Genomic DNA, 27,169 nt, shown 5'->3' on the forward strand with positions numbered 1-27,169 from the left:
TAACAGGCCAGCCCCCTCGCCCCAACTTGGGACAACTCTCAAGGATCATGGCAGCTTCCACTGATCGGCTCAAGTCTCTGTTGAGCCTGTATTTGCAGCCCCACTTCTCTCTCCCCAGTCCTGCTTCCTGCTTTTCCCTTCTAGAGACATCAGTCCCAAAAGCACTCTCTAATAAACCTCCTGCACTTTGATTGCCACCTCAGTCTGCTTTCCAGGGAACTCAACCTGCAACAGATAAGGTTATTGTTTAACTTACCTTTGAAGGATCTTGGAATTAACTTCAAACACATCAGAACTGTGTGGCGTGAAGAACTGACATGAGTTGGGAAGCTTTCTAGTTTTTATATCTTTCTCAGGATGTAAATAATAAAATAACAGAAATTCTTTTAAAATTAGCACTGCTCCTGCACGGGAGAGATGTGGCAGTTTGCTTCTGTAAAGATTTGCAACCTTGGAAACCCTATGGGGCAGTTCTACTCTGTCCTGTAGGTAGGGACAGATTACTCAATAAACAAGGCAAGCACAATTAAACCCATGCGTACCTTGCTTACTGTAAGATGGTGCATACCATGCTTACTGGCTCATCTGCCCCTGCCTGTAGGGTTGCTGGGAGTCGGAATTAGACTCTACAGCAATGGGTACTGCTACTGCATTGCTTATCATATAACTATAAGGGTTGGGAGAAACATTATGGGAGAAGAATCCATAGGTTCTAGAGACTGATTAACATAGAATTGGGGAGAGAAAGGAGTCCAAGATGATTGAGATTTTGAACCTTTGTGATTGAGAGATGATACCAGCATACACAAAGAGGCTGTCCAGACTGTGGAACTTTGCAATAATGAAATAGCATGTGTAATAAAAGAACAAAAATTCAAAATTTATTCTTGTATTGGGAGGTAGTATGGGGTAGGGTTTGGAGCTCGGACCTGAGAGCCAGGCTGCTTAAGTTAGAATCTTGGCTTCACTACTTCTTTTCTGTGTGACCCTGGGAAAATCACTTAACCTCTCTGTGACATATTGTTCTCATTTGTAAAACAAGGATAATAATACTTTATAGGATTGTGGTGAGCATTAAATGAGTTTGTGTGTGTGTGTGTGTGTGTGTGTGTGTATGTATCTCTTTTAAAAAATTCCATAAGTATTATATGTTATTTTATTCACAAAGTTAAAAGAAATTATGCAGTTAAATCTGTTGGTCATTTTATTGCTTCTAAGCAAAAATATAAGTCTTCCATTTTCTTGGGCAGTGCTGTGTCCAGTAGAAATATAATGCAAGCGACATGTGTAATTTTAAATTTTCTAGTAGCCATATAGGAGCCCTAGTGGCGCAGTGGTTAAGAGCTTGGCTCCTAACCAAAAGGTTAGCAGTTCGAATCTGCCAGCTGCTCCTTGGATACACTATGGGGCAGTTCTGCTCTGTCCTATAGGGTCACTATGAGTTGGAATCGACAAAATGGCAACAGGTTTTTTTTGGTTTAGTAGCCACATTAAAAAATGGATTTTAATAATAATTTTGTTTAATCCAATATATGCCCAATATTATAATTTCAGCATGTAAATACTGTAAAACTTAGTACTCAGATAGTTTATATTTTTTATCAAAATTTGAAGTCTTAGACATCTGGAGTGTACTTCATAATTGCAGCATATTTCAATTCGGGCTAGTAACATTTCAATAGCCACATGTAGTTAGACATTATTATATAGGATAGCTTTAGAGCTTCGCTGGGTAATCTTTCTCGTTTCATACGTTTTTGTTATTTATGGTTGTGAGATAATCTACCCCAAAATTTAGTATCTTAAAACAACAATGGTTTATTATTTCTAATAATTCTTACTCATCCAGCTTTTACATACTAGTTTTATAATCCATTGATTATTATTGTCTGAATCAGTTATTACCATGATGGTTGCAAACTTTTCTAATTCTATAATTCCTTCTACTTTTATTAGTTAGTATTCTATTGTAAACAAGAACTTTTGCTTCTCCCCTTAGACTTAATTATTATAGCAGCATAAATCCACAGAATCTTGTTTTATTCAGTAGGTTATAATCGATTACTGCTGTTATTTATTTTAATGTTCAAATTGTCTGAGCATAATATTTTTAATAGAGCAAACACTTTCTCCATGTGTGATGAGTTACCTGGTAAATGAGAACAAATTCTGCTATGTGGGAATATCACAAGTTGAGATATTCCCAAAGCATAATTAAAGAATTTCAAAGCTAAATTTTGTGCAAATTAAACCCTTCCCATAATAATATTTTGCTAACCAAACTAAAACAAAACAAAGGATCCAAGATAAATGCTAAATCAGGACGCTGATATAACAGGTATAATCTGGGACCATCCTGGTGAGTGCTTCCCCTGTCTAAAAGGCTTTTCATCATCAGGCCCAACCTCATCTGTTACTGCCTGCCCCCTCTCACTGTCTGTGGTCTTGTTTCATTGGGCTCTTTACACTTTCCAAATCTGATAGACTCACGTTGGCTTTGACTCCTTTGCGTTGGCTGCTTCTCTGCCTGGACACTCTTCCCCTCCTTCCTCACCTGGCTAATTCCTCTGTATCTTACAACCCTAGACTCTGGCATCATTTTCACTGGATACTTTCCCCTGATCCAGATTACAGTGTAGTCTGGGTTGGGTGTCCCCCCATTGTGTTCCCTGTCCTGCCTCACTCATAGCCCTTCCACATTGAACTATAATTATCTATTTATTTGTTCCTCTTTCTCCCCCGCTTTAAAACATTTTTTGTCCAAACCAAACCACCCTCCGCAAAAAACAAAACAAAAAACCCAAACCTGTTGCTGTTCAGTTGATTCTGACTCATAGCCACCCTATAGAACAGGGTAGAATTGCCCTATGAGGTTTCCAAGGCTGTCAGTCTTTCCAGAAGCGGACTGCCACATCTTTCTCCCACAGAGAGGGTGGTGGGTTCGAATTGCTAACCTTTCAGTTAGCATCCAAGTGCTTAACTGCTGTTCCACCAGGGCACCAGTGTCCTTTTATTTAAGAGTCCTGCTTTTTGTGTGGCGACACCCAGTTGCCATCAAGTCATAATGGACTTACGGTGACCTCATGAATGTCAGAGTAGAAATGTGCTCCTTTGGGTTTTCAATGAGTGATTGCCTGGCCTTTCTTTCAAGGTGCCTCTGAGTGGATTTGAACCTCCAGCATTTTGGTTAGCAGTTGAGTGCGTTAACTAACCATTGCACCAGGTGACAGTTATTGGCTAAACTGACCTGTGCTATGTGATAAGTGATGTTGATGAATTGCTTATCTGCTTCTGGAAACGTATTTGCATTGTATTGAAGCCCACTCAGGCAGTGGTCCTCACAGTGGGTGTGCACATATCTGAGAGTGTGCAAGACCATTTATAAGGTTATTGGTAGAAAATATACTAACTTTTATTTGTATTATTTTTATTGAGCAAAACTAAGAAATTAAGCTTTTCTAATATTTAATGTTTTAGTTGGGAAAAGTACATGTAGATAACATTACAAATCTAATTTGACATTGATAATGAGTATTAAATATTTTTATGGATGGGGTTTGCCATCATAAAAATTTGAAGACAACTGCTCTAGAGGCACACTGACATCCCCAAAGAATAACTCTTCATGCTTTCTGGTACTATTATGACTAACCTATGTCCAGTGTTTCCTGTATGCCAGGCACTGTTCTATACCCTTTACAGGTATTAATACACTTACTCCTCACAGCCACAAAACTGGTATGATTATTAGTATCCTCATTGTAAGGATGAAAAAATTGAGCCTGGAGAAACATGTAACTTGTTCAATGACAGAGCTAGTACATGGCTGAATCAGTATAGAACTAATGTGGTTTGGTTTCAGTGGCCACTCTCTTAACCCCTGCTTTGAACTGTGCCATGCTCTGGTGCCTGTCTGCTTCCATGTGATAAACCCACGTGGACTTCAGGAGGAGAGGGACCATGTCTTATTCATTGTGATACCCTTAATAAATATATTTTTTAAAAATTTATTTTATTTTGTTGTTGTTATTATTGAGAATATACATAGTAGAACATACACCAATTCAGTAATTTCTACATGTACAAAATTCAGTGACATTGATTATATTCTTCAAGTTGTGCAACCATTCTCACCCCCCTTTGCTGAATTATTCCTCCCCCATTAACAAACTTACTGCCCCTTAACTTTCCTGTCTAATCTTTTGGGTTGCTGTTGTCAATTTGATCCCTTATAGATAGTTCTTAACAGAGCACAGTGCTCAAGGCAGACATTCTTTACTCATAAAGCTAAATTGTTGTTTGGTTTAAAGAAGACTTAAGGGGATATTTTTGATTAAGGTTTAAAGATTATCTCAGGACAGTAGTTTTGGGGGTTCACCTAGCCTCTATGGCTCCAGAAACTCTGTATTCCAGGAGAATCCCTTAATAGATATTTCTTAAATGAACAAAGGGCTTATCACTACCTCTGAATTCATATCACTTAGATGGAAACTTTGGATAAATATTTGTTTATTTTTAGCGTGTAGCCATTTTTCTCTTTGAAATAAATGGATCTGATGAGAAATCGCCATGAGTTAAATTAGCGGTCCTATGTTTAGAAATTTTACATGAAAAAGAGTCTGCATTACCCTGATACTCATCAGTCACTTCTGAGTCCCAGTCCACCCCTGACATGACTAATGCTTTCCTTTTCTTCCTTTATCATGAGGGTATGAGAACACAAGAAATAAATCTCAGGGCTCCTCTGTCCACTGTCTGCAGTGTATAACCTCAAATCAGCAACAACAGCAACAGCAACAAAGACAACAAAAATGATTAAAAAAAAAAAAAAAAGGAGGAAGAGAAGCAGAACTTACTGAGTTTTTTTGGGTTCGCCAACTGATCTCTTTTTAAGCCCGGCACAGATTTCTTTAATTCTATGATGCACGGATATGTAATCTCTTGGGTGTTCTGGGCCTTACTAAAATTATTTTCGTTTGACCAAATAAGTTTGTAAGTTCATTTACATCTAAAGAGTATTAACAGAGTCTTGCAAGTTTTGTATTATACCATTATATTAAAATTATGACAATTCTATTTCCCCTGTTTTCCTTTTAGGCTCTTTCAAGACACTTGTTCTTCCATCAGTAAGTATCTGTTTTAAAAAATTTGTTTCAGAAATATAAATTACCTCAATGAACTAAATAAATTAATGTTATATTGGCTTTCATGTCAATTTACATTTCTTCTGAGTCTGGCTTGAGTTTAGTTCAGCCTTCAGATTAAACTTCAGGTAGATTTGTTATTGTTAGTTGCTGTCAAGTGGATTCTGAGTCATGGTGACCCCATGTGTACAGAGTAGAACTGCTCTGTAGGGTTTTCAAGGCTGTGACCTTTCAGAAGCAGATTGGTAGGCTTGATTTCCAAGGTGCCTCTGGGTAGGTTCAAACTCTCAACCTTTCTGGCTAGTAGTCAAGCACTTAACCATTTGCACCACCCAGGTTCTTCAGACTCATAGCAGGGGTTTTCCCACTGTAGAATAGAGAACTTCATTGAGGGAAACTGACATGGACTATTAGCACGGAAACCCGGGCTGGTCCCGCTTCTGCCTTAATCAGCCTTACGGTCTTGAGCATGTAATTAATACTCAGTTGCTCAGTTTCTTTGTCCTTGAAGAGGGCAGTGTCATGCTGAGCCACTTGAAGCCTGAGGTAAAAGACAACATTGGTAATACTGATCCTGTCTTTATAGAAAAATTTGATATTTTGTTTATAATTAATTTTATGCGTTAATTTTGATATGTTAAAATATTATATTAAAACATCATTTATCTTGATTACTGAATTTTTTGGCAGCTCCCCTTAAATTTGCACCTTAGGCAGGTGTTTCGCTCACCTCACCCTAGTCCTGGCCCTTGAAAAGGGGATAAACATACCATCACTATTTCTTAGGGATACACTGGAGGTGAAATGAGATGTGAAAGTACCGTAAAATTTGCTATAGAAGTGGAAAGGGGTTATTTTGTTGAGAGTCAGAAAACTTGATTATTAAACATTGCGTGTGAACTAATCCTACTTCCCACTTTGATTTAGAAGTCTGTACTGTTATCACTCTGTTTTGTTTTGAGGCTGTGAAAATTTAGTGTATAATAGACTAGACCATAGCATCCACCCAGAGGTGCAATTTGATGATGTACTTTTATGAGAATAGATGACTAATTACTTTGGCCCTGACACATTATATACTTAAGTAGAATCAGCATTACCTGTTAAGCCTGGTTTGCTCATCACCTCTTGAAGGTTACTTGTCAAGCACATTCAGAAATCACATTCATTTGGGGGAATTCCTAGAGAATATACTGCTCTCAAATAGTACTTTATAAAAACTACTTCTATTCCATAACTGTATCTTTCTTACCTATTATGTTTATACTTTCCTTACTGAGAAATACACTGTTGCTACCAATAGAAAATGGGAATTAAAAAAAAGGTATAAGCAGGGAAAAGTAGGGGAAAAAACCCTAACCTTAGTGATTGACGATAGAACATTAGATGCTGGCCAACAGTGCCTGCATGCATAACTCTGTTAAAAGAGTATTTCAATAGTAAGTTTTCAAAAAGTCCTGTGTAGTATAATTGCCCTATAGCAGAAGCAGGGTGCAATTTAAGTTCATGAATCATAGCTTAGAGCACAATTTAGAGCACTGTCTGGACTCAAGGAGTCTGCAATCACATAGGCCACAAGTGTGTAAAGGCTGAAAGGAGAAAGCATGTGGGCAGGACAAGGGCCCCAGGCTTATAGCATTTGTCCTATCATTAGCTAGAAATTTGGCTGTTACAATTCTTTTAAGTCTTAAGTGTAAGAAATGATAACTTCAACATCCTATGTTGGTCTTTGATAACGTGCTTTTTTCTATTGTATGTTATTGTTAGGTGCTGTTGAGACAAATAGAGCAGTTATTCATTGAACGCATTACTAGAGATTATATTTAGGGGTATAAGCCTTTTTAGAAAAACAACTTTTGAAAGACTGGGACAAGCTTGATTATGCTTGGCAGAAATAGAAGGTTCTGCATGTTTATGAGTTTTCAATTAAAATAGACGCAACTTTCAGAGTGCACTTGCATTCTGATTTTTATAAATCTAATAGTTTAAATTATTTTTTAAGATGCTAGTGGATTTTTGCTGTAAAATGTGAATATTTTAAGGTTGCATAAAAAATGAGTTTTTAATATCTGGTTTATACACTGTTTCCACTTTTGATACACTAAAATCAGCCTTCAATAACAAACGTATGATTGATATGTAATATATATTGTATTTTTGTACAAAATATGCTAGAAAAATTTTATTTTATTCTCCTAATAAATAAATATAACTTAAAATGAGAGTTTTTTAAAACAATTTCTACACATACCATTTATTTTATTTTAAATTTCTTTATTGTACTTTAGATGAAGGTTTATAGAGCAAATAGCTTCTCATCAAACAGTACACATATTGTTTTATAACAGTGGTTAACAACCCCACAACATGTCAACACTGTCCCGTCTCAACCTTGGGTTCGCTATTACCAGCTTTCCTGTCTCCTCCTGCCTTCTAGTCCTGGTCCCTGGACTGTTGTGCCCCATTAGTCTCGTTTTTCTAAACATACCATTTAGTGACATTGATTACATTTTTCGAGTTGTGCAACCATTCTCACCCTCCTTTTCTGAGTTGTTTCTCCTCCATTAACATAAATTTACTGCCCCCTCCTAAGGTTCCTATCTAATTTTTTGAGTTGACATTATCTGTTTGATCCCATGTAAGTAGTTCTTAAAAGAGCATAAGGCTTAAAGCAGACTTTTATTTTTTTTACTAGTTAAGCTAAACTATTGTTTGGTTTTAAGAAGACTGCAGGGGGTATTTTTGGTTTAAAGTTTAAAGATTATTTCAGGGCAGTAGTTTCAGGGTTTCATTCAGCCTTCATGGATCCAAGAAGTCTGGAGTCCATGAGACTTTTAAATTCTGTTCTACATTTTCCCCCTTTTGATCAGGATTCTTCTATGGAATCTTTGATCAAAATGTTCAGTAATGGTAGCCAGGCACCATCCAGTTCTTCTGGTCTCATGACAAAAGAGGCAGTTGTTCATGGAGGCAATTAGTTACACATTCCATATCCTCCTATTCCTGACTCTCCTTCTTCTGTTGCTCCAGGTGAACAGAGACCAATTGTTGTCCCTTGGATGGCCACTTGCAAGCTTTTAAAACCCCAGGCACTACGCATCAAATTAGGTGGCAGAACAGAAGCACTAAACATGTTATTAGGCCAGTTAACTGGGTTGTCCCATGAAACCATGACCTTAAACATCCAAACCAAGAAACCAAATCCAGTGAGGTTTTTGTTTGTACATAAACAGCCTCAGTAATTATGCTTTGTTGTTGTGGGTGGAAATATATCTATCACACAACTTTTGCCAATTCAGCTTTTTACAGATGTGCAACTTATTGACAATAATTACAATAATCAGCTGTGCAATATCAATGTGATATTTCCATCACTGTTAACCCCGACTTTCACCCTCCCTCCTGTCACTGGTAGCCACTAATAAACTTTCTTGTCTATACATTCGCCTTTTCTTGTCTTTTTATATAAGTGAGGTTATATAATATTTATTCTTTTGTGATTGACTTATTTCACTCAGCATAATGTCTTCCAGCTCCATCCATATTGTAGCACGTATCAAGACTTCATTTCTTCTACTAGCTGAGTAGCATTCCATTGTATGTATGTACCACATTTTGTTTATCTGTTCACCTGTTGGTGGGCATTTAGGTTGTTTTCACCTTTCGTCTATTGTGAATGGTGCTGTAATGAACATTGCTGTACAAGTCTCTGTTTGAGTCTCTGCTTTCAAGTTTTTGGGTATATACCTAGGAGTGGAATTGCTGGGTCATAGTATTTCTATTTTTAGTTTTTTGAGGAACCACTACACTGTTTTCCACAATAGCTGTATCATTTTGCATTCCCACCAGCGATGGGTAGGGGTTCCAATTTCCCCACATCCTCACCAACATTTATTTTCCTTTTTTTTTTTTTTTTTAATCTTAGCCATCTTACCAAACCAAATCCATTGCTGTCGAGTCTATTCTGACTCATAGTGACACTACAGGACAGAGTAGAACTGCCCCATAGAGTTTCCAAGGAGCACATGGTGGATTTGAACTGCCAGTCCTTTGGTTAGCAGCTGTAGCACTTAACCACTACACCCCTAGGGTTTCCAAGCCATCCTAGTGGGAGTGAAATGGTATTTCATTGTGGTTTTGATTTGCATCTCTCTGTTGGCTAGTGATGCCAAACATCTTTTCATGTGTTTGGTGGCCTTTGAAGGTCCTCTTTGGTGAAATGTCTCTTCAAGTCCTTTCCCCATTTTATGATTGGCTTATATGTCTTTTTGTTGTTAAATTGTTGAAGTTTTATCGATATTTTGGTTATTAGATTCTTGTCAGATATGTGGTTTCCGAAGATATTCTCCCATTCAGTAGCTTGTCTTTTCACTTTTTTGGTAAAGTCTTTTGATGAACAAAAGTTTTAAATTTTTATAAGGTCCCATTTATTTATCTTGTTTTTTGCTATTTGTGCATTTATTGTTATATTTGATAATCCGTTGTTAAAAGCTAGACCTGGCAGCATTGCCCCTGCCTTTTCTTCTAAGAATTTTATCATTTTAGTTTGCACGAGTGTGATTTTATTGAATCAAAAATACTTTTGAAGTTTAAGTACAATTTTGAACATATCTTTAATAGAGACCATTGTCTTAAATTTCTGAAGTTTATTTTGAAATTTTGTCTTCATTATTTTTAGTAAATGGAATTATTAACCAAGTAAATTAGGATAAATACTACTGTATTGACTTAGTTTCTTTAAGGCAATTAATCTTTCAGAAAAGGCGAAATGAGTTTAGACAGCCCAGTTAGAATAAGTAATCCATTTATTGTCCACCAGGGACATTTTAGAGCATGCCTTCCTCATGTACTGTAGACAGAGAACTCTCACCTATATTTATCTTTATGTATACATAGAATAGACTTTTAGCATAACCGAGAAACGATGCAAAACTCAGAGGTTGGTTGATATTTCATTGATCAAAGCCCCTTGATACTGTTGACTCTCGGACTCTTGTCCTGCTGCCAGTCAGTCTCCAGCTGTGGGAACTTCACCTTTCTCCAGCAAGTTACTAAGTCACCTTTTGAACAGAGGAGGGTCAGAGAATTTGTGGACGTATTTTAAAACCACCACATCAGGACTTTTATTAGAACAATATAGTAGGTCTTGCGTTTGAATCTCAGCTAGTGACCTGGGGCAACTCCATTAACTCCTCTAAGCCCATGCTTCCTTATCTGTAAATTGGTGTTAGTAAGAGCACCCACCTGAAGGGTAAAATGATATAGCACATGTAAACTTCTAGTCCTTTTAATAGGTTTCTAGTCCTATTAATGGTAGAAGGTAGGAATTCTATTGTTAATAGCAGTAGTATAAGTAGCAGCACCGTCCTTACCAAAACTATGACACAGGCTAAGTGAGTTGCAAGAAGAGAGAGCATCTTAGTGAGAAAAGAGCTTGAGAAAATATAGGAAGAAAACAAATCCTGTGGAAATGTGCCTTTCACCGATCGCCTCAAATAAGCTGAGGCATGGAAAAGAAGTATTTATTTATATACTGACCCACAGTAACTGTTAGTGAGGAAGAATTTGCACTTGAAATAAGAAATGGCAATGTAACTGCTGCTGAGAGAGCGCTGTGGGGTGTGTGTCCTGTGTTCCAGGAACGTTGAGATTTAATGGGAGAGCAAACTACGGTATGTTAAACAAGAAAAAACCAATTGTTAAACTTTGGAATTACCTAGGAGTAGCAAAATTTTCAACATTGTAATTACTTTTGATAATACTCTGTATTCAGGTTTTCTATTCTAACTTATAACTAAAACATTTTTGAGGTAAAGTAATGAGACTTTGATATGTCTGATCTTTTTTCCCCCCAGCTACCTCTGAACAGTGCAAATGAGATTTACGAGCTACGTGTAACGGGTCGTGCCGAGGATGAGATTTTATTCTCTAATAGCACACTCCTGTCATTTGAGACCAAGAGAATGTCTGTCTTCATTCAAACAGACAAGCCCCTATACAAGCCAAAGCAAGAAGTGAAGTTTCGTATTATTACACTATTCTCAGATTTCAAGCCTTACAAAACTTCTTTAAGCATTGTAATTAAGGTAAGTTCTGGATGGAAACAAAGCAAGGAGTTCAAGCTATGTTACTGGAGCTCTCGTGGAAGCTCGCTTATATTATTGACACTGGAATATCTTAGAACTCACCTAAACTAAGCTTCCCTCCCCACATGGGAATCCTCTCTAGGAAGGGAGGAGGTAGAGTATGGTAGAAAGGAGCTTGGGCTCCAAAGTTGGCTTGCTTGCATTCCAGTCCTGAAGTCTTCATTGAGTTATTCATTTGCCGAATGTTTACTGAATTTCTATGGTCCAGACACTGGGGATGGGGCAGTGAACAGAACAGATTAAGTCCCTGCTCACATCAAGCTTTTATTTCTGTGAGTAGGGGGAGACAGACAATAAATAAACACACACACTATATATATATAAAAGTGAGATAAAAGTACAGATGTGTATATATTTGTGTGTGTGTGAGAGTTTGCGCTTGCTTTTTTCTTTTTTTTTTTTACACAGAACAAGAAATTTTATTATCTTGAATGCTAGTGTATAACAAATAACAAACTTAATTAGAGAAGGAGACGGAAACTTCAGAGACTGAAGAGGATTTCTGGGCAGGTTTAAACTTTTAAAAGGTTGATAGCATAATTGTTCATAGTCTCTTTTAGATGTACAGCTTTCCTTTTACACAACAATTTTCACTAACCATTCTTATAACAACTTTAATTATTATCATAGTTCTTAGAACTTTAGTTCAGCTGAACTCTTTTGCCTGTCAAATTAAGTGAAAAACAGAGAAGGAGCAAAACAAATTTTTCCTACTGTATAAGGGTGTTAGAAATTGTTTTCTTTGTACTTTCACATACATAAAAATGTCTAAAATTTTTAATTAAGGAGGTCTTAATTTTTGACTTTTTGAAATGGTCATGACATGAATTTTCTTGAATTATAGATCGTAGTAGCTTTCTAAATGATCAAGATACATATAAAAACAAAATATAAGAGACTCTTGAAAACACATTTAAAGATATAGTGCATGTGACATAGGCTTCTTTTGGGGTTTGTTCATCCTTTTAGGATACTGAAGAAAACTCTATGTTACACTAACAATTTAGCCTTTGATAACTATGACTTGAATAGATAACAAAGTTGAATTTTTCTAAGTTTTCTAAATAGGTTTCCAGTCCAAATAATTCAAAGACATATTGTGTCCTAAGTTGGGTATTTTGGTTATTTTTTCTCATCATATAGTTAATATCAGTGGGCTGTTTTACGGGTAGTTTGTCATGGTCATGCCTTGTTCTTGCAAAACCATCCCTCTCAGTGATGTGGATATGAAAGATATTTTCCCCAATGCAAGGAAAATAATCTGGATCAATAACAAAGTGAAAGGCAGGGGTGTTTCAGGACATTCTTGAAAACAGATTCCAACAGTCCTAAGATTCTTTTTCTTTCTTAACGATTCTCTTCCTTTTTCACAACTGTGCAGTTATTGTCCTATTCTATTCTGAAAAACATACAATTTTTTTTGAAGATCAAGTTTTTCATTGCCACAAAACTATTTTGAGTGAACCCCAAAATAATGGAATTTTGGGTCTCTCCTTAAGTAGTCTCCTCCTCTCTTAACAGCATTTACCTGCACTCTATCAATAATCTCATCACAGTCGAGTTCTTCGGTCAGACGATTGACAACCGTAAATGAAAAAAGCTCCGTTATAAAAGCTAACTGATCAAATGGGGTTTTCTCATAATGCATCTGAAACCCGCCATCTTGAACTGGTTCTCTTGCTCTGGATGTTCTCAGAAACATCTTGTTGGCTTCTTCAAGGGCTGCACCACCAAGCTGCTCCTCTTCCAGGTAGTCGTAGTCATCCTCCCAGCCATCTAATTCCTTGCCCTTGTCCTTGCTTTCAAAGTCTGGGACTGCATCCTGGCTTGGATGCTCCCACTGCTGGGCCCATTATCAAGGCCTCCTGCCCTCCGCCATTGGCTTGACCTCCTCCTTCATTGCTCCTTCCTCCTTGAGCTGTGGCAGGGGTCCCCACTGTGGGAGGGGCGCGGGGATAGCTCCCCGTTTCCACTGCCTACCTCCTTCTGCAGAAGGTCATTCTTGCCAGGCATCACATCCATTTGCAGGTCATTGCTCTCGTCATACAGTTTGGACAGCTCGGACATTTTGGATACGGTTCAAGCTTCTCAAATGCTTGCAAAGCATTTTCAGCAAGATCAGAAATACCTGTGCTTGCTGTTTTCTATAGAGTTGTCAGGGAAGACTTATTTGAGCAGAGACCTAAACGAAATAAAAGAATGAGACCATACAAACAGAGGGAACAGCATGTGCAAAGGCTCTAAGGTGGGAGCTTGTTTGGTGCATTGAAGAACAACAAGCTGGCCAGTTCCCTTGAAGCCCAGGGATTGAGGGAACAAATATTAGAAGCTCAGGGATGTGGTCTGAGGGGCAGTCTATACAGGGCCTTGTAAACCATGATAAGGACTTTGGATTTTACTCTGAGTGAAATGAGAAGTCATTGGAGAATTCTGAGGAGAGGCATGACATGATCTGACTTAACATTTTTAAAAGAATCACTCTGTGTGCTCCGAAAAGAATAGATTCTAGCTGTGTGATCTCAGGAAAATTAATCTCCCTGAGCCTCATTTTCCTTACCTATGAACATGTTAATAATAATCCTCACAAAAACTATGTGAGGATTAAGTGAGATGATTTAAGTAGAGCACTTAGAACCGTGCCTGACACATAGTACATGCTCATTAATCATTAGCTACTACTATTAGTAGTATAGGAAGCGCTTTTGTCAGGTGGCCATTTGGCCTGTGCTGCTTCAATACTCCTATGATCTGGAGGCAGCATGGTTAGCAGGCTAAGTGCTTTCTTTTGAGAATCAAGTTGAAGACAACTGGGATCTATCTGGGCCTGGTTTTCTGCAGTTAAACTGAGGACAGTTCTAGATGTGGGTGACCGACTCATCCCAGTTTGCCTGAGATTCTTCTGGTTTTAAAACTGAAAGTCCCAGTTTCTAGTAAACCCCCTGGTCCCAAGATGGTTGGTACTATAAATGTTCTGATGAATAATATAGTACGGAAAGTGAATTCAAGCTGTTTAGTTCAGTATCTTTCTATGATTTTTAGATTCTTTGTTGTTATAAATTAAAAAGAAAACCAAACAAGTAAGCATGTACACATATAACCTTAAACAAACGTGTTTGTAGCAAACACCACGTTGTTTATTTAGCATGGCGCTCAATGTGTATTTCTTCAATTGAACTAGTATTATTTCAAAGTTTGCAGCTCTGTGATTTTCTGCTTTTGCTATGCATTGAGATGTTTATAGAGCAGCTGACATAGTGAATAGAATTTCTAAATACATGATGTTCTCTGAGCAGAGTTGAAGTGACTCCATTCATGTTATCCTTCATCCTTTACCCACATACTCTGAACAGTTACTATATGCTACAAACTGTGCATAAAACAGAGGATTTAGAAGTAAACATCTGCCAGTCTCTGGCCTTTTATGTTCAATCTGCCTCCTTCTGCCTCAGGCAAATAAGAATCTCCAAAGGATAAATTGCCTGTTCCAGGCATTAACCCAGAACTAACCTTGCTGAGGAGACTGAGTGACGCTGTGGTTAAGATCTCGATTGCTAACCAAAAGGCCGGCAGTTTGAATCCACCAGCTGCTCCTTTGAAACTACCGGGCAGTTCTACTCTGTCCTGTAGGATCGCTATGAATTGGAATCAACTCAACAGCAATGGGTTTTTTGGAACCCTGCTGACTCTGGATAGCTGGTCTGTGTATTCTTTAGTTTTGCCTTTCTATTCTACTCTAGTATCTGTCTTTGAAACCTTTGATTTGTAGATTCTTTGGGAAACCCTGGTGGCGTAGTTGTTAAGAGCTATGGTTGCTAACCAAAAGGTAGGCGGTTAGAATTCACAAGGCGCTCCTTGGAAACTCTATGGCGCAGTTCGACTCTGTCCAATAGGGTTACTATGAGTCACAATTGACTTGAACGCAGTCAGTTGGCTTGGTTTTCTCCAGCTTTGGACTTTGTTTGCCACAATCAGTCTTCCCTGAAGTGCTCAGAGAGACCTTTATCTTGGCCAGGGGAGGAGAGTTGAGATTTTCCACAGGAACGCTGAGTGTTTGGGAACAAGGAATGTGGGGTAGCAATGTTCGGCTCTCTCACTTAGGCAGTGAGACTTGAATATGAACTCGGGTCTACAGCTAAGTCCTTCCCTCCATGTAACTTGCAGAGGCCAGGTTGCAGCACTGATGCACGTGCCTCATGTCTGATACGCTTCCATCTGAAAATAGTTCACTAGACTTTGATGTTTTCTACATCTTTTAGTGTGGAATAATAGATTTATTGCAAAACTTCACAGAAAAAAGTGAAACTTAGCCTAAATAGCACCCCTGACTGGGACAAAGTTGTACACCCAAGTGCGGCACCACCTGCAGGCTAATGTGAAGAAATGCATCTGAGAGCTAGGACGCCAACTTTTTGGTACCATCCTGTCCAGGCAATAATGTCTGTCAGATGTAGCTAAGCTGTTGACCATTCTATTCAGGGATGTTCATTGTTTCTTGAGGATATCATTGGGTATTATTCATTTTGGGTGTCCCAATAACTGACCTCAGGAAATAAGGGGGTTTCCGAGGCCTTCCAGCAGTGGAAAACATGGCCTGCCTCTGCTCTAATTCTGGCCTTTTCCAGCCAATCTGGTCAAACACTATGGAAATAAGTGCCTCTGACATTGTGATGGTAGCCAGCATGACTGGCTTCTACCTTGACCTGTCTTATTTAAGAAATTGCTCCTGGTAGAGATGAGCAACCTTGTGTGGGAGCAGGGTGTTTGTTATTGGCCTGGGGTTATAACCTGTGATTGTGTCCTAACCATTCTGGCTGGGAGTGGCAAAGGCTAACCCAGAACCTTAACCCTGGCCAGGTGAGGGAGCCACCTTATTTAAGTGATCTGACTTCTTCGAATCCACTTACAGAGCAGACACCTTGCACAAAATCCATGACTTCAGAGAGTGGCAGAAATACTTCTTGCAGACAGTCTTGTAGCCAGGGAATTTACTGCTTAAGAAAGTCTGGCACAGGTAGCAGGCCCTGTGCTGTGTTGAAGCACCTGAGAGAGATCCAGAGCCATCCAGAAGTGATTCAAGGGGCAGGAGGGGCCACTATTCCAGCATCTTCTGCATGCCACTGTTGCGGCTGTGACAGGAGGCATCATTCACATTGTATGTATCTGTCCTATGTGCATCCCAGCAAGAGATGACCACATGCAAATGCTGGGCTCTGCTGTGATGCTGCATGGCCCATTCAAATCCTGAGCATGCTTGTAAAGATTTCTGGTGTTTCTGCATACTGTGTCTTTCTTACTGGTGGTGGTTAGGCCTCGGTCCAAGACAGGCTTGGGAAACCAGAAGGATTATTTCAACCCTCCAGATCCCCCAAGTGCAAAGTCATCAAAGATTTCATTTGATGACTTCCTTCATTCTTAGCGACATGCTACCATCTGTGACAAATGTACACGACAATAATACAGCAGGAGAATGTGAACACTTTCCCTACACTTTAGGTAACACCAGTAATTGTTATTATTATTTTTTTAAATCTTGGTCGTTCTAACAGAAGAAAAATGATGTATCATTGTTTTAATTTGCATTTCCTTAATTTCTAGATAGACTGAACATTTTATATGTTTATTAGCTATTTGTATTTCTTTCTTTGTTCCCAAGCCTCTAAACTCCACAGTCCTCCCATGCTTCCTGCTGTGGCAGGCACAGCAGCGCCAACTGCTGGTTACCATGCCTGTCTGTCTTGGTTACCTAGTGCTGCTGTAACAGAAATACCACTAGTGGATGGCTTTAATGAAGAGAAATTTATTTTCTCACAGTCTAGTAGGCTACAAGTCCAAATTCAGGGCACGAGCTCCAGGAGAAGGCTTTCTCTCTCTCTCAACTCTGGAGGAAGGTCCTTGTGATGCATCAGTCTTCCCTTGGTCTGGGAGCATCTCAGTGCAGGAACCTCAGGTCCAGAGGATGTGCTCTGCCCCCAGAACTGCTTTCTTGGTGGTATGAGGTTCCTATGTCTCTCTACTTGCTTCTCTCTTTTATGTCTCAAAAGAGATTGGCTTAAGACACTATCTAATCTTATAGACCTCATCAATATAACTGCCTCTAATCCATCTTATTACATCATAATGATAGCATTTACAACACACAGGGAAATCACATCAGATGATAAAATGGTAGACAATTGTACAGTACTGGGAATTGTGACCTAGCCAAGGTAACAGATATTTTTTGGGGACACAATTCTATCCATGACACTGTCCTAGGAGTTTGCCAGCAGTGACCTCCTTATTTTTGACTTGGTGATAGTCTTTGATTTTAACAGTTAGTTTCTGGCTTTCTAGACTACTCCCTACTCAGTTCTCAGCATTGTGCTCATCCCTAACTTTCACTTTCTCCCCTACATCGGGAGGGAGGTTTCTCCTGGCTTCTATTAACTGAGCCAACTCACTACCTCTGGCCAAAAATGGAGAATAAGAACAAGGGAAAGTATTCAATCTCTGATCTCAGGAGTTCACATAGTAGTGGCAATAAAGACCACATAACCAATGAATGTCTTAAACAGTTGTAGTTACCAAGAGAGGCAAGCTCCAGGTATACTAGGGGCTCTCCAGAGGCTGGTCATCTCTGCCTGTTGAAGACATGTACAGAAGCCAAGAAGCTGGAGCTTAGTTCACTGGTTGGACAAGGAAAGAAGAGTATTTCATGCAGCAATTACAGATGCATGGTTTTTTTTTTGGGTGAACTGCAGACAAATCTGTATGTTTGGAGAATGATGAGCCTAGAAATGTAGATGGAGTCAGATTACTAAGGACCTTGTAAACCATAAAAAGGAGTGTAGACTTTATTCTGTAGGCAAACAAAAGCTAGCATTATCTAGTGATCTTGTATAATGATCATAGCCAATGTTTATTCACTGCTTATTATATAACAGGAACTGTGCCAAGTATTTTAAATACTTTACCTCATACACAGCTTTGTGTTTTAGATGGATAACACTGTTTGCAGTGGGGAAGTTGTATCATAGGGGGCAAGACTGGAGGAGAGAGATTAATTGCAATAGTTCAAAAAGAGGATGGTAGCGGTGAGGATGGAAATGAGACCAATTGGAGAGATATTAAAGAGAGAGTTGACAGGGCCAGAATGTGAGAGAGGAATGTGGGATGACTGCTGGTTTGGCTTAGATGACCATTGCATGAAGGGGTCATTGTCTGGGAGACTATAGGAAGACTGAAATATTTTTCTTGTACCGCCTTGGTTAAACATCTCTCCGATATACGTTTGTTGAGTTAAAAGACAGATATAGGTTTGCATTCTGAATTTTATCACGTATTGGTACTGTAATGTTGGGCAGTGTCAGTCACTTACGGTTACTGAGCGCTTACCTAAAACCTCTCCAGGCCTCAGTTTTCTCAGCTACAAAAGGAGGATAATCCTACCCTGAAGGAGAATTGTAGTGACTCACGATAATGCAGAATGCCCAGCACATAGTGGCCTTTAATGAATGGGCAGAGTGCCCAGCACATAGTGGCCTTTAATGAATGGGGCAGAGTGCCCAGCACACAGTGGCCTTTAATGAATGGGGCCTATTACCATTACAGTGGAATTTTCTTCTCAAAACAGCAACACAGGTTTAGTGATGTACCTGTTCTAGTGTTTCACGTAGCAGGAAATATGGTGCCAGGAATTATAAGGTGGAGCAGAATCAAGATGTTGCTGAGAGAAATATGAGAAAATAAGAAATTTTGATTTGTCTTCATTGGCAGTATAGTCCCGACATCTTCCAAAAACTATCTTTGTGCCATATTTTGGGGGAAGTTCTAGACATGCCTGGGGGTGCTTCAAGGCATCAGTCATAACTAGATAGGATACATATATACATGGGCAACCTTTATATAATTAATGTGTATGGTTTTCATTTTAGGACCCCAAATCAAATATGATCCAACAGTGGCTGTCAGAACAGAATAATCTTGGAGTTGTTTCCAAAACTTTTCAGTTATCTTCACATCCAATACTTGGTGACTGGTCCATTCAAGTTCAAGTGAATGTGAGTACCAATATTTTTTTTTGGTAATGCTAAAATGATTTCAGTAATTCAAGTGGGGAAATATCTACAGTTATCTATTCAATGAACAGAAAAAAATTAATAAAATATGAACATCTAGATAATTTAAGTGCTTTATTTTTAATTTACTGTAGATTTAGCCTTCATTATAACAAAGTTTTAATCATTGTCTTTTTCTATAATATAATGTTTGAAGGTTAATCTGTTTTGACATTTTAGTATAAAATTAAATGTTTTAAAAAGTGTATTGCATGCATTGAGTATTTTAAAACTAAGTAATGAATATACAGCTATTCTTTGGCAAATTTTATGTCTCAGAATGACTCTTGATGAGTAATTGGACTAACATACTTTGTCTTTGCTTTAATAAACAGTGACTTTGAATAGCCACATCAGCCTTCCGTTTCTCAATCTTTCTCTCTCTGACTCCCCTGCCTACTTCCTTTATTTGCTGCCAACTCATGTAACTCTGAGATCTAATAGAGAAAGGACAGTGAAATGCTGTATTTCTCTTTGTGCCTCAGGTTTTCTCCTGTGCATCTCATTTTCTTTGTAATTTATTAAGATGAGTATAATTCACAAATAAGAGCTTTAAAAGAGAATTCTATTAGAACAGGACTTCTTACTATCAATGTTTTTTTTTTTTAATTGTGATTTAGATGAAGGTTTACAGAGCAAATTAGTTTCTCAGTAAACAGTTAATACACATATTGTTTTTTGACATTGCTTGCCAACCCCACAATGTGTCAACACTCTCCCCGTCTTGACTTTAGGTTCCCTGTTACCAGCTTTCTTGTCCCCTCCTACCTTCTTGTCCTTGCCCCTGAGCTTATGTGCCTGTTTAGTCTTGTTTTGTTTTATGGACCTGTCTAATCTTTGGCTGACGGGTGAACCTCAGGAGTGACTTCAGTACTGAGTTAAGAGGGTTCTGGGGGCCATACTCTCGGGGTTCCTCTAGTGTCTGTCAGACCAGTAAGTCTGGTCTTTTTTTGTGAGTTAGAGTTTTGTTCTACGTTTTTCTCCAACTCTGTCCGCGACCCTCTATTGTGATCCCTGTCGGAGCAGTCAGTGGTGGTGGCTGGGCACCATCTAGTTGTGCTGAACTCAGTCTGGTGGAGGCTGTGGTAGTTGTGGCCTATTACTCCTTTGGACTAATCTTTCCCTTGTGTCTTTGGTTTTCTTCATTCTCCCTTGCTGCAGATGGGGTGTGACCAGTGGAGTAACTTAGATGGCCGCTCACAAGCTTTTAAGACCCCAGACCCTACTCACCAAAGTAGGATGTAGAATATTTTCTTTACAAACTATGTTATGACAGTTGAGCTAGATATGCCCTGAGATATGCCCTCAGCCCAGTATTTCGGTCCCTCAGGGACTTTGGATGTGTCTGTGAAGCTTCCATGACCTTGCCTTGGTCAAGTTGTGCTGACTTCCCCAGTAATGTGTACTGTCTTACCCTTCACCAAAGTTACCACTTATCTGTTGTCATTATCAATGTTTTGGACTAGATGATTATTTGTTGTGGAGGGCTGTCCTGTGCATTGTAGGATATTTAGCAACATCTTTGGCCTCTACCCACTGAGTGCAGTAGCGTCCACCCCTCTACCCTAATTGTGACAACCAAAAATGTCTCCAGATATTACCAAGTATCCTCTGGGGGGAAATACCTCACTCTCCTTGGTTGAGAACCACTGTATTAGAAGGAAAAATCATTTGTTAGCATAAGACCCCAGATAAGGTAAAAGTATTGATATTTGACCTGTTTTTTTACTTGCAACAGTCCTGAAAAATAGGTGTTTTATACTTAATTTCTAGATGAGAGTAGGGAGGGAAGTTTTAGCTGGGTGTCAGGCTCTGAGAGATTAATTGTTTAATGTGGGGTGAACAGAATAAGTACTAGAGGAGAGAGGGTGATGGAATAGTTGAAAAAGACTTTGTGGAAGATGTGATATTGGATTTTGAAAGATTTATGGAATTTCTCATGTAGTGATTTGTGAAGTTGACCAGTCTCATATTGCTTTAATAGGGGGAAAAAAAAAGGATACTACTTTTAAGAAAATTTAGGTGCTTAAAATGTGAAAAACTTTCACAAGATGTGGCCCTTGTCCACCTCTTCAGCCTTGTCAAGTACTGCTCTCGCCCTTGAACTCTGTGCTTTGGACACATCCTTTCAGTTTCTCAGACTTACCGCTCATATTCCAGAGCCTTCCTACATGCTGTCCTCTCTGCCTGGAATGCTTTTCTACCTATTGTTATTCTAGCTAATTGCTTTTTACCTTTTGGGCCTCCTCTAAAATGGCCTAATGGCGCTCTGCACCTTTCTTGTTTGTCCGCGTCACTTTTGATCACCCCAAAATACTGTAGTATTTATAATGGAGACTGCAGTGACTGTTTTGTGTTGTTTACTCATGTATCCCCAGGACATATCACCAAAAACCCATTGCTGTCGAGCTGATTCCAACTCATAGTGACACTATAGGGCGGAGTAGAACTGTCACGTAGAGTTTCCCAGGAGCAGCTGGTGGATTCAAACTGCTGACCTTTTGGTTAGCAGCCAAACACTTAACCACTGCGCCACCGGGGCTCTGGACATATGGCAGTGCTTTGCAAATAGAGCAGAAGCCAGTATTTGTTACATAAATGTATGAAAGCTATGTAATGGTCATTTGTCTGGAGCTAAATATAATTTTACCCTTTGCCACATTCTGTAAAGCATCATTATCCTTTCGAAAACAAGCATATTGACCAGTAACTTATTATTGGTGATATAAATGTTAATTTGGAGCCCTGGTGGCATAGTGGTTAAGTGCTGGGCTGCTAACCAAAAGGTGGGCAGTTCGAATCCACCAGCTTCTCCTTCGAAACCCTGTGGGGCAGTTCTACTTTGTCCTGTAAGGTTGCTATGAGTCGGAATTGACTCAAGGGCAAGGGTTTGTTTTTTGGTTTAATGTTAATTTGGGACACACATCTAAGAAAAAATAAGCCATTTCATTAAAAAAAAAAAAAGAAAACCTTCAAGGGCCACCAGGGGTCAGTATAATCAAAGAAATGCTGTAAGAGCAAACCTGGACCAGGCTAGGTCTCTAGTTTTCATCTTCCTTTGACTCCTGCACAGCATTAAAGGACCAAATATTGTTTATTATTAAACTCCTATTCTTTCAGCAGTGAAAAATGACTGTGAGGGAAATATATTTATTCTTTAAATAGTCCACCACTACAGACTGTATTTTTATTTTTTTAAGTTGGTGAGCATTCTCAGTGTAAAATTCAGGGAGGGGAAAATTTTATTTTCAGAAGAGTGTTTTGAAATCCCATTTTGTCTCTAGAAAAAATATGGAATAATCTTAGTATTACTGAAGGGCAGTGTATTTAAAAAATACAAGACTGATCAGTGCTTTGATTTGTAGTGAACCTGCAGATGATCAGGAAGTGGCATTCTTTAGTCATCCTTTGCACTAGGTCAGGGAAAGCAGTCGCTTAGATGAAACACACTGGTTGGGCTCCTTGACGTTTCTCTAACTGTAATATGTTTGTAGAATAAAAATAAACAAGTCATTTGTTATCCTTTGTGGATTACTTAAATTGCTTTTGAACTTCAGGTATTGCTTTTCACCTTCAGAATTTTTAATGATAGATTATGAGTAATTATTTTGACCTAGTAAAATTTTTATGTTTTCCTTATTTTTTTAATCTCCTTCATTGTACAGTATATGCTGGTGAGACGTAGTAAGTTCTCTCTATATTCATAGAGATACATTTTTTATAATGCTAGTTTAATTAGATTGCAGAGCAACTCTTCATGATCATTATTTTATAAAACCTGTTAAAATTAGTAAAATTTAGTAAGAATGCTGACTTTTATTTTTATTTTTTGCTACTTATGCATATACTCAGTTTGCCTGCCTTGAATGTGAGCAATTCTTTGCTGCTTTGGGGATTGCACTTCTTCTCTTGAGAAGAACCACTATCTATTCTCTCTCCCACACTTGGCCCACCGCTTTTCCATCATTTCTTTCTTAGCTTCCTGGAGTACCCAGCACCTTCTCTCCTTACAAGGAAGAGGTTTATTTTTAGGTGTGAGAGCTCGCCACAGAAGTGTGTTTCACAAGGTGGCTATACTTCACGTACATTATGGGTTAAGTGGAGCAATGCTCCTTGATTTGATAATCAACTTACAAATAAACCTTGGAAACATAACTTGTTTTTAAGTGAAACGTTGCTTCTTGTATTTTCATTTTTTACAGTACTTCTCTAGGCACTTACTTTAGGTATCTGTCTCTTGACTGGTATTAATGAGCTCTCCCAAATGGTTGCAAGTGCTTTTTGCAGCTGTGATTTTTTAAATGTATTCCAGGTTACTGGAAGGCAATTTTAGAGGTTCTTTAAAAGAAAGGGTAACGCTGGCATCTGAGAAGCAGGCTCCTGCCAACCAGGAGGGATCTGGCCACACTGGCTCTCTTCCTGCCCTCTTCACTTTGGGCAGATCATTGCCCAGAGACCCTGGCCACTGGCTGACCCAAGCACTGTTGCTCAGTTCCTTTGAGAACCCAAAGAAAATTCCGATTCACTGAGAGGCTCCTGTTCACTCGATTACTGTGGCCCTGTGCCCCCTTTCCTAAGTGTCAGATGGGAGCCTGTCTTCCCTTCCAGAGCGACTCATGCAGCTGAGTTTCCCACAAGGATCCCCTGAGACTTTGGCCTGCTAGCCCGTACCAGTGGTTCTCAAACATCAGTGTGCCTAAGAGGACCTACTGACTGGGGAGCTCGTGAAAGATGCAGAGTCCAGGCCTCGCTCCGAGAGATTGTGATTCAGTAATTCTGGCAGTGGACCTAGGGGTTTGTATTTTAAATAAACACTGTAGGAGATTCTATTTGTTTTGTGGACCACATTGTGAGACCACACTGATTTATGCCCATAGTCAGGCATCTTTAATTTCGATCTGTTCCATTGTGAGTCAGTGTTGGGTAGTGGAAAAGGCACAGGATTTAGAGAGGCCACCTGAGTTATTCTTTGAACTCCCTAGCAGTTCTTTTGAACTTCCTGGGATACTGACTTCATCTCTCTGGTGACTGTCTCATTAGAGCCTTCTGGCTCCATCCTGGACTTACTAAATCAGAGTTTTGGAGACAGTCTGTATTCTTACAACAGCTTCTCTGATGATTGAGATGCACAGCCAGTCTGGAAACCACCGAGCTAGATAACCTCTGTAGTCTCTTCTGGCTCTAATAGATTGCAGTTTCTCAGCCCTTGTCTCAGTCTTTAGTCAATGTTTGGGATTAGGGGACAAGAAATTGAATGTAGAAAACTCAAAATGCTTAAAACTTGAAATCTCTTTTTTTTGAGCCCTGTATAATATATTGTGGGTGTCAGATTATTATGTAATTTAGAAGCAATCTGCACTGAATTTTTCCTTTGTTTTATAAAAGTTACATCTACTTTCTCTTGAGTTAGTTATTCTAGAAAGTTTCGGTAAGGGTTGCCAATACCTCACTGCTTTTCATAGTCTTGCAGAACCATTATCTTTTCTTGTCTTGCTGCCCAGCTGTTTCCTGGGTCAGCTTGCTTCTGCTGTCAGGTTTGTCTGGAGCCGTTTGTCTTTTGCAAAAGAGCACGTCTTTGTTTGGACAGTTCTTGTCCCTGAAGTGTTCTACAAGTAGCATCTGGTAAGCACCCCTCCTGGCTTGTGATGACAGCTTAACAGAAAGCATGGAGCAAACTGCGACAGGTCAGAAAACAGTGGTTTCCTCTCTGGAATGTGGATGTGGCTTCCAGAATACTTTTGTTAGCCTATGCTTAAAACAAAACTGCTTTTTTCATGAAGGACCTGAAGTTCCCAATTCCCTGTGCAGTGATAAAAGGAAAGAGGAATAGGTTTTAGAATTTTGATTCCTCAGAGGGCCAAGTGGCAACTTTCAGCACTCCCTTCTCCACCTTTCCATGAGACCATATACACACCTCTACCACAGCACTTATTGATTGGTGTAGTTTTTAGAAGTATGATCGCCTCATTTATTAGACAGTGTGCTCCTTGAAGACAGGACTTGTATTTTATCACTTTTTGTATTTTTGGGTGTCTAATGTAGTATCTGACCTGTTTTAGGAACTCATTCATGCTTGTGGAGTGAAAGAATGAATGAATGGAGTGAATGAACAGTTTCTCTTAGACTATTCCTACTGATTATTATTGTATTCTTTGTGATGTTCTTTGACTTACAGTCCAATTCTATATGATACTATATAAGAATAGGCTTATATGTTTTAATTTTGAGAATATAGGTGGCTTCTGTATTTAATGAACGTCTGAGCCAATAGAAAATAGGACCTATGGATTAAGGGTTCTGGATTTTCTTATTTTGAAAATTAAAAAAAAAGAGTTCAGTCAAGAACCAAATATCCTACCTTCTTATAGAAATATAAGGAGCTCTGGTGGCACAGTGGTTAAGCACTCAGCTGTTAACCAAAAGGTTGGCTGTTTGAATCCACCAGCTGCTCTGTGAGGAGAAAGATTTGGCAGTGCGCTTCCATAAAGATTACAGCCTTGGAAACCCTATGGGACAATTCTACTCTGTTCTGTAGGGTTGCTATGAGTCAGAATTGACTCAACAGCAGTGGGTTTGGTTTTTGGGTTATAGACATTTAAAATGTACTCAAATCTTTTGGGTCATATTATTTCTGTGATTTTTATTGAGTCATTTGGTCTGCTATTGTCAGTACCTTAGGGATAAACATTTTAATTTCTGGACCCCAAGCAAATTAATGTGAGAGGTGCTTTGTCTTGTTCTCTTACTCCAGAAGCTACCCTAGGAATACCCCTCCTTTCAGGTGTCTCTTACCCTACTATCAGGATACATTTTTTTGAGTACCAGTCAAAAAACATGGGGGTCAGACTTTAGTATGTCCTGCTCATTAGTGTAATGGCAAATCTTTATGACAATATTCGATGAAACTACCAGTACATATCATAGGGTTTCAGTGCTGGAATGGAGCTTAGAGGTAACTTAGATCCATTTCCTCATTTTGTGGAGGAAGAAATTGGAAAAAGTAATGTGACCTGGTTAGGCTCACGGTGTGTTATAGTTGGGTTGGGACTAGAATCAGATTTCCCAATGCTTTCAGTTCTGTATGAGATTATTTAATATGCACAGCAATTGCTGTTTTAAAATGGTTACCCTGTTAGGTTGAATTTAGATGTCAACAGGACTTGCTGTATATGTTGGTAGAGAAGATGCCTACTTCTGTAATGTGATTGGAAGGTGCCACATGGCCAACACCTTCACACGTTGGATAGTTCCCTGAGGCGTCTCAGATTCTGACCACAAAGCCAGGCCTTTAGATTAAGGAATTGTGTCCAGGAGACTTGTGTTACAGCATATAGGTTACCTGGTAGGGGAAACATGTTAATATCTAACATATTATTAAGGATTGTCTTGTTGTCACCTGGCTGACTGTACAACCTTGGTGATATGATGAAGTATAAGAAGCTTAATTAAAAAACAAACTTAAAATTTTGAAATAATTATTGATTCACAGGAAGTTGCAAAGACAGTGCAGATAGTTCTCATGTACCCTTTATGTAGTTTCCTCCAATGGTTACATTTTACCTTATTACAGTAAAACAAAAAACAGGAATTTGACATGGGTGTGATGTGTCTGTATAGTTCTATAGGATGCTTAATTTTTTTTTTAAATTTTTTTTGTACTTCAGGTGAAGGCTTACAGAACAAGTAAGTTTCTCATGAAACAGTAGTACACGTACTGTTTTATGACATTGGTTAACAACCCCACAACATGTCAACCCTCTAACTTCTCAACCTTTTTTTTTGG

General features: G+C 38.9%; 1 protein-coding gene and 1 pseudogene across 3 annotated transcripts in view; one reads left to right on the plus strand and one right to left on the minus strand.

The window, feature by feature from the left end:
* The window catches only part of CD109 (CD109 molecule), a 133,770-nt gene that overhangs the window by 18,943 nt on the left and 87,658 nt on the right, over nucleotides 1-27,169 (plus strand). For 2 of the 3 annotated variants that reach the window (XM_004390151.1, XM_023725111.1), the window contains exons 3-7: nucleotides 5,098-5,126; nucleotides 11,000-11,230; nucleotides 19,204-19,329; nucleotides 19,959-19,980; nucleotides 22,595-22,604. In XM_004390151.1, the coding sequence (XP_004390208.1) occupies nucleotides 5,098-5,126; nucleotides 11,000-11,230; nucleotides 19,204-19,329; nucleotides 19,959-19,980; nucleotides 22,595-22,604 (418 nt within the window). The remainder of the gene's footprint in view (nucleotides 1-5,097; nucleotides 5,127-10,999; nucleotides 11,231-19,203; nucleotides 19,330-19,958; nucleotides 19,981-22,594; nucleotides 22,605-27,169) is intronic. The other variant, XM_004390152.1, reaches the window with a different exon arrangement.
* LOC105756947 (EP300-interacting inhibitor of differentiation 1-like) lies at nucleotides 12,741-13,366 on the minus strand (annotated as a pseudogene).

Source organism: Trichechus manatus, unplaced genomic scaffold (assembly GCF_000243295.1).
Source record: "Trichechus manatus latirostris isolate Lorelei unplaced genomic scaffold, TriManLat1.0 scaffold00287, whole genome shotgun sequence".
NCBI classification, from domain to species: domain Eukaryota; kingdom Metazoa; phylum Chordata; class Mammalia; order Sirenia; family Trichechidae; genus Trichechus; species Trichechus manatus.